The following is an 8,174-nucleotide window of genomic DNA, read 5'->3' as shown; positions in this document are numbered from 1 at the left end:
CCAGATAACCTACAATAACCGCTAAAATGGTATTTTGTGTACAAAAAAAACAACAATGATCTTTTTTGTACACTTTTGAAACTTCGTTACCTTGTTAAGTCATTTTCCTTTTGTTTTTCTCTTTACATGAGTGAGTTTTTTTATTAATATTACTATTATTATTTTTTTTGTGAAGGGAAAGATAGTGTTCAAGACAAGTAGTCGTTCAAAACTTTATGTCCTTTTAATTGACAGTGTGTTTGGAAAAAAAAAAAAAAAAAAAAAAATCATTATTTATTGGCTTATATCTTATTAGCTTACAAGCTGGTAAGTTTGGCCAAAAAAAAAAAAAAAACTTATGAAAAATGACTTAACACTGCTATAAGCTATTTTTATCCAAATATATTTTTAGCTTATAGCACTTAGGAACCACTAATAAGCTAATAGGTTTTTTTTTTTTGCCAAACACCCGTTAAACTAGTGTTGGAAGTTGATAAATATAAGGTAGCACAAGATTTGATTAATAATAATAACCAACAAATACATTACGTGGCAACAGCCATTAATTAGCTCTCATAGAGCAACAGCACACTGAAATATTTACATGCAACACAATCACAATCAAATATCCTCAAGTCATTTTGCAAACACTACAATCCCACACACACACACTGCTTTATTTAATGGTCAAGTCTCGTGGTCAACACAGCCACACCAAAACCACGAAAAACTTCCCAAATAACTTAACTATATATATATATATATATATATATATATATATATATATATATATATATATATATATATATATATATATATATATATATATATATATATATATAGATATATAACAAGAGAGCAGAGCAGAGCATACATACCTAGTACTGAACTAGGCATTCTTGTTTCCCAGGCACCATGGCTGCTTCACGGGGCCCACCATCGACTTGGTCAACATCTTGTTCATCTTCAGTCAACATCTTCTCTGTAACAGAAATGACCTCAAATATAATGGCCACCACTTCCTGGAACCTTTCTTCAGACAATGACACCTCAGCAAGAAGTCTCCAAGCCTTTTCCTCAGATGCCCCTTCATAGTCCTCCTTCCTCTTCAACACCATGTGTCCACTGATTTCCCACACCGCTGGATTCACCTGTGTATCCAGCAGCTCACCACTCACTTCCCCAAGAGCCTGCTTCTCAGCATAACACTGTTCATCCAATCCCATTCCATTTTTCACATTAACTAATTAACTTCAAACAATAAAAAAGATTGTTTCTTTTTCTTTTTCCTCTTTTATAAATTTTTTTTTACCTGAGGAAGGACAAAGATGCGTCTTCCAGAATCTGAAATGAGCACATTGTAAGGTATATTGTTGTCTTGAAGACATATGCATGAATCAGCCACAGCATTTGATAAATCTTCAAGAGAACTTCCACTTCCACCCTCATACACAAGACCTCTAACAGGATAGTTGAGAATCTCAGAAATTACAACCCCACCATTGCCATTGCCATTGAAGTCTGTAATCTTTCTAGTGGGAGCTTTCTCAATTGGAAATGGCACACCCAAGTAGTAAGCCTGGAAATGAAGGTGATTGATGGTAGCAAAAGCACCCAAGCTGTTGTAGCCAAGACGAAAGTATTGATTTCCAGCCTCACGTGCCATGTACAGTGCAAGTAATAAGCTCTCATGGTCGATCCTTTGAGGTAGGTGCTCAAGAATTCGAGGTATCAGAAGCACATGCCCATATTCAATGGGGCTAACCTTTTGATTTCAAATGAATAAACATGTTTATTATTAGATTGTTTGTATAAGATTGTATAACATAGAAGATGAAAAAAAAAAAAAAAAAAACGAACAAGAAAGCATTCATCACATACATTAATGGCAACTACACTCGGTGAACCGTCTACATTAATTGGAGCATTTGGATGGAACTGGACTTCACCATCTTCACTTGCTTCAAACTGAAATAGCACTTCCTCCTGTCCAACTTTCGTAAAGTTGAACTTGTTCTCATCAAAAGGCTGTAGCACCTTGTCAACTCGGAACTCAGTGGGACGCTTCTTAAGGTGCCGACCTTCATTCAGCTGAGCCACAAAACCGAGTTCACCTGGAATCACCTGTAAACATTCATAAAATAGTATGGTTGAGGCAAAATTAGCATAACTTTTAGTTTTTTCAAAGACAAGAAACTGCTGAATACCTTAGTGGCGCAAGCAGTAACATCATAGCGAAAAAGGCCCCTCTCCATTCGATCCTCCCACTGGAGTTTTACAGGAAACAATCTTAGTCTACCAATTATTAAAACCCTAACCACAGAGATATGAGCTATGGAAGTTTGAATATTACCTCTCCTAGAAGAAGGGAGTCCAAGAAGGCAAAAGGGACCTCATTATTGAGGCATAAATCAACCTTGTTGGATTTTGGAAAAGCATACAAAGGTAGCTTAGCCCCTGTATTCAACCCCAGGATAAATGAAAATTAAAACAGGAACAATGTTTTAAACGTTCAAAACTTCAAATCATAACGAAGTTTTGAAGAAAAATATCAAAAAAGAACGCAATTGAAGGAATACCTGTTAGACAACAGTTTCTGAGGCAATTACGGCCGCAACCACGGGCTGCACCGCCTTCCTCGACCCCCTCCTTCTGGTAGTTGGAAAGAATAGTAGGAACCCTCTTAATCCTCAGCATGTTCTTCGATTGGTTGGTTGATTAAACGGATACGAGCGATGAAGAAAGCAGATCTTGAAAATTAAACGATAATAACAGGTATGGGATATATGCGTATAAGTCTAGACCTAATATACCCTAAGCTACGAGGAATAGGAAGGAGGATGAACCACCGCCGGCGAGGAAGAGAAGGTCGGATGGGCTACCGCCTTCGGAAGGCAAAGCGCCACGTCCGCCGTGCGTCGAAGGGTTGCTCTCAATAGTTATTGAACCCTTCCGCCGTACTGATCGGACATGAACGAGTGGCCGCGTTGCTCCGTGTATAGCCGTGATGTCTGCAACTTGTCGTTCCAGGGTTTTACCCCAACCCGTTCCTCTCTAGCAGGCAACCCCAAGGGTAGACGCTGTTTCTCCTAATTCGATGACGATTATCCGGCAACAGTAGGTCAATCGGCAAAGGGGAAGAGGGTGATTTGTTTGAAACTTTGAATGAGATTGATGATGCGAATGAATGGTGGAAAAGTGGTTGGATTATATAGGTGGGATAAGATGAGCGGTTGGGTGAGATTTCATGGGTGTGGAGTGTGAACCGTGGACGTGTGGTTGTGGTTCAGCTTCAGCCGTCAGCCCGTGACCTCACCTGACCTGACCACTCCATTTGGCATTTAGGTTCGAGTGGCGTTGTAAACTTTTTTTTTTTTTTTTTTCTTCGGATTCGTCTCGGGTTGGTTTTTTTTTTTTTTTTTCTTTATGTATTTATTTATTTTCTTTAAATATATATATATATATATTTTTCAAATTAAAATATTATATATTGAAAAGTTTATAAAACTTTCTTGAGATATATACACTAAAGTCCTATTATTTTCATCGATTTTACAAGAAATTCTTAAAATTTATTTTTTTGACAGTAAAATCCAAATTATCGGCAGTTTTTGACACTTTTATCATTTTTTCCGGTTAGCCGGTAATTAGGACGTTTTTGTCAAAAAAAATAAAGTTTAGGACTTTCTTGTCAAATCGTTAATTCTTTATTGTCAAAAAAATAAAGTTTATAACTTTTTTGTCAAATCGTTGAAAATATTGGAACTTTAGTGTATATATAATTTTTTTTTTTTGTTAGAAATTTAACGGTATGATACTTTTTAAGCATAAGAGTTATTGGAGGTTTCAATAACTCTTATGCTTAAAAAGTATCATACCATTAAATTTCTAACCATATATATATATATATATATATATATATATATATATATAGAGAGAGAGAGAGAGAGAGAGCTAGGTTCAAATGTTTTTAACAAGTATTGTGTGTCTAAATGCACCAATGAGAATTCAAGAAATAATTAAATCATTAATAAATAATAAAAGGGTATAAGAGTAATATACACTATAATTAATTATGGTAAAAGAAAACAAAATCAATCAATATCCCACTAATTTAGGTTATCATCTTCATATAACACCACCAACGATTCCCCCCAATTTTCTAAAAATCATCGTTCTCTCTTCACAGATCCAGAAACCCTTATCCTCTCCTTAGTTCGACATATATAAACACAACTCCAAACCCCATTCCTATTCAGCATCGCTTCCAACAATTAGCACACAAACAGACTCAAGGTGTTGTTGCAATGGCTGCAGAATTCTTCGAAAGGGCTGCATTCTCAGACAAAGCCTCTGTGCCATCGAAAGTGCTCAAGCTCAAGCCAACGCCAATTTGTTTGTTGCCAAATTTTTCGGTTGTGCCGGCCTTATGTCCTTCCTCTCCTCCGTCCCTGAGCACCAACGACCTGGTAAATATCATCACAACATCTTCAATCTATCTATTTATCTCATACCTTCTTACAAGTTATACTATTTGAGGTTTTGGTTGATTAATATGTTGATATATAATACAAATTAATTGGTTATCTGTTTAATTGTGTACGTTCAGGTTTATTTCAGTCTTTACTGTTCGAAGCCTCTGGCCGGACGGTGAATCCAGTGAACAGAGCAGTCGGACTGTTGTGGACAGGAAACCGACACATTTGTGAATCAGCTGTAGAGACAGTGCTCCGAGACGGAAGCATAAATCCCATGTCTGACCTATTTTCATTTGGATCTACTCAAGTGAGATATCCGATATAGGTACCAACGATTATACTTTAACCCTTTTTTCTTAAACCTTAATTGATGAAGCAACCTATTTTAATGGATGCTAAGTTTTGCTTAGTTGTACACTCCCTTAAATTCGCATCAGAAGAACGATGAGGATATTTGTTTTTTTATACTTTAAGCTTTTGATTCTCTATTATTTAAATATGTGTGCACAAAAGGTGTTTGTGGAAATGCCTGAAAGAGAATCTGGCCATGTAGTATGTATTCTGTCAAAAATCTAAGAATGTTTATTATTCAGTGACAATTTGATTTCAATCTTCTTATTTGTCAAGATAGGGAAAGTAAAAAACCATTATTAGATAGGAAAATTAAAAAACATTCCGGTAGAATATGTTATCATTCTCTATCATATCATTTCCGATAGAATATGTTACAAATTCTTTAAGAATATTCAAAATCATTCTGCAAGAATAGTTTATTATGTAAGAATATTTATTGTTGTATTCTATTATAATGCATTGAATTGTTTAATTTTTGAAAAATGATTATCTTTTCTTTGTGGATTTAGGTTTGAAGAGGCTAACATTGATGTGGAGAAGGAAGAAAACATATAGAACGAGAGTGTATTATATCAGAATGTGCTATGCTACAATGTATAAAGTGTTGATTAAAAATAATATTCTTTCAGAATAGATTAATGTTTTTCTTAGATTTTGATGTTTTTTTTTCTTTCAGAATGTTGTTATTATTCAATTAATAACAATCATACAATGTAATTATTTGTTATATTATTAGTTCAAGAATTGATTTGTGTATTCTTTCAGAATGTATTTACTAGTTTATGTTTGGCATTCTACCATTCTGACAGAATAAAATCGAAAAATATATTTACTAGTTTATGGTTGGCATTCTATCATTCTGACAGAATAAAATCGGATTTTTAAATTTGAATTAATTTTAAATATTCAGATTTTTAAAAAATAAAGAAATTAATCATTCCTAAAAATCCGAAAATTTCCTTTTTTAATATAGGTTAATTGACTAAAATGCCCTTATGTTGAAATTTGTGTGATTATATGGTACATGTTATCATATTCTACTATCATAGACCCTCAGATCATGACCTTTGATTATATTCCATCCAATGGTCCAGATCTGTGCATTCTGGCACACAGTAGTTATTAAAAACAAAATAACCTAACCCTATATATATATATATATATATATATATATATATACACACACACACACACTAAAGTCTCAATATTTTCAACGATTTGACAAAAAAAGTCCTAAACTTTATTTTTTTGACACTAAAGTCCTAATATACGATTTGACAAGAAAGTCCTAAACTTCATTTTTGTGACAAAAAAGTCATAATTACTGGCTAACCGGGAAAAAAGGGTAAAAAGTGTAAAAAATTGTTTGTAATTTGGACTTTAGTGTCAAAAAAATAAGTTTCCTTTCTTTTCTTCAATCCTACAAAACACCAAATGTAATCTTGTCACATCATGTATTTAGAATCTCAAAATAGGAACTTAATAAAGTTAGATAGTGGATTTTACCTGAAGCAGAGTCATACATCTTGACTCTCCCATCTCTAAGATCTCTCAGGTAGTCAGGGTAGCTTCGTAATCAATGCCCCCTCTTTTGTCAGTAGAAACATATGGACTCTTCTAGAATGGTTCACGAGACTATCTCAGACTCAGCCTTTCTCTTGCATAGAGAAAACTTTTCTGGACTTCCAATGTTGCCATTGTCCATAGAAGCTTGGGATATTGATTTACCAGACAAATTTTCTTGACAAGTGCGCCAAATCATTTATGATTCAACAACAATAATCAAATAAGTCAAATCAATAAGGCTCACGTCGTGTTCCATCATATAGTACTCTCTAATGAACTTACCATATGAATCGGGAAGTGAGTGAAGAACCAAGTCAACACCCAACTTCTTCGAGACATCGACGCCCAACATTCCTAATCTATCAATATGCAACTTCATATCCAATACATGAGCACATACAAACTTTCCATCTTCGTGTCTTTTCGCCAATAGGGATTACGTGACCTTGAACTTTTCAAGTCTTCGAACACGTAGGTCATGGAGAATTATTGGAGGAGGTGGAGGAAGTGAAGAATGATTTCCATTTCCACAATCCGATTATGGAACACCATCTTCAAGTGGAAAACTGTTTCCAACGGATTTAGGAAGACCATAGTTGTCAGACTTTGACATCTACAAAATGGGAGAAAATTCAAGTTAGTTGATTGAGTCCTTAATAAAACACCCAATGAGATATTAAGGCTAGGAACTAGCACAATATTCTACAATTTGGAAGAGGGATGCCGTAATCCAAATTGCAGAACATTTGAATGTAGGTAAATGACGATTTACTAATTTCCGCAATGAAAACGAAAAGGAAATTTAAGTTTTAAATGAATTGAAACTCCTAGATCTTTTGAGATTCATTGAACTTTTCAATGGCATGTTTAAAACATGATTGTGACCTTCATTTGTGATTGGGATGCATAGGATCACAAACAGGGTGTGGATAACCATGTAAATTAGCTTGGTACTCTCGATGTTACAAATCACCTAATCAATATGCTGGTTAACCACACACGCTCCATTGATCTATGATAAACATCAAGCTACACATTACCATCCTTCATTGGTTCCTATTAGTGTGTCGGTTAACCACACACACTACACTAACGACCAATAAAGGTGCAATGTGCAATTTCATGTATTAGCACCAATTCCACATTTTTCCTAAAGTAACTAAAATTTGAGAATTTTAAAAAGTGTTTAGTTACTTCGTATTTCATTATACTTATAATGGAAGGTTGCGTCCTATCCTACCCATTCGACTAACGACCCTCCACTAGTCAAGAGTGCGGTGGGTAAAAGTGGATACACATTCAACCGCCATTTTATAGGCAATTTTCTTAAACACCCCTTAGAGACCAGCTTTGTAAATGAGGCCTACTAACGGTAAGATTGACCTTTTACTCATACATATATAATATTAGACTTTTAATTTTATATATAGTATAAGGGTGTATTTTACACTTTTAAAATACTATGAGGTTTAATTAATAAATTAGACTTTTAATTTGATTAATTTAAACCATATAATTATGAATTTATTAATTATCTCCTTTAATTAAACTCTTAACTAAATTAATAAAACCATATGGGTGTAATTTGAACTTTTCAAAATACTAAGGTTTTAGAATTTAAAAATTTTCAAAATTAAACTTTTAATCAAAAAAATTAAATTCCAAAACTTAAGGACAAGTTTTGAAACTTTCAAAACATTGGGGTTTAGAATTTAAATATTTCAAAATTAAACTTTTTAATCAAAATTTAAATTTCAAAACTTGAGGACAAGTTTTGAAACTTTTCAAAACTATCTA

The 8,174-nt window shown here is 34.0% G+C and overlaps 1 protein-coding gene across 1 annotated transcript; it reads right to left on the bottom strand.

The window, feature by feature from the left end:
- Nucleotides 1–473: 473 nt before the first annotated feature.
- On the bottom strand, nucleotides 474–3,175 carry LOC145003847 (GDP-L-galactose phosphorylase 2-like). Its single transcript, XM_078962752.1, has 6 exons — nucleotides 2,559–3,175; nucleotides 2,333–2,436; nucleotides 2,187–2,246; nucleotides 1,861–2,103; nucleotides 1,292–1,744; nucleotides 474–1,187 (listed from the first exon to the last, which is right to left on the bottom strand). The coding sequence occupies exons 1-6, from the start codon at nucleotides 2,674–2,676 to the stop codon at nucleotides 858–860; spliced, it is 1,308 nt and encodes a 435-aa protein (XP_078818878.1). The 5' UTR covers nucleotides 2,677–3,175; the 3' UTR covers nucleotides 474–857.
- Between the last annotated feature and the right edge of the window lie 4,999 nt (nucleotides 3,176–8,174).

This window comes from Lactuca saligna, chromosome 7 (assembly GCF_052625555.1).
Source record: "Lactuca saligna cultivar CGN05327 chromosome 7, ASM5262555v1, whole genome shotgun sequence".
NCBI classification, from domain to species: Eukaryota; Viridiplantae; Streptophyta; class Magnoliopsida; order Asterales; family Asteraceae; genus Lactuca; species Lactuca saligna.
Note: the sequence above shows the minus strand (reverse complement) of the source record. Positions and strands in the feature narration are given on the sequence as shown.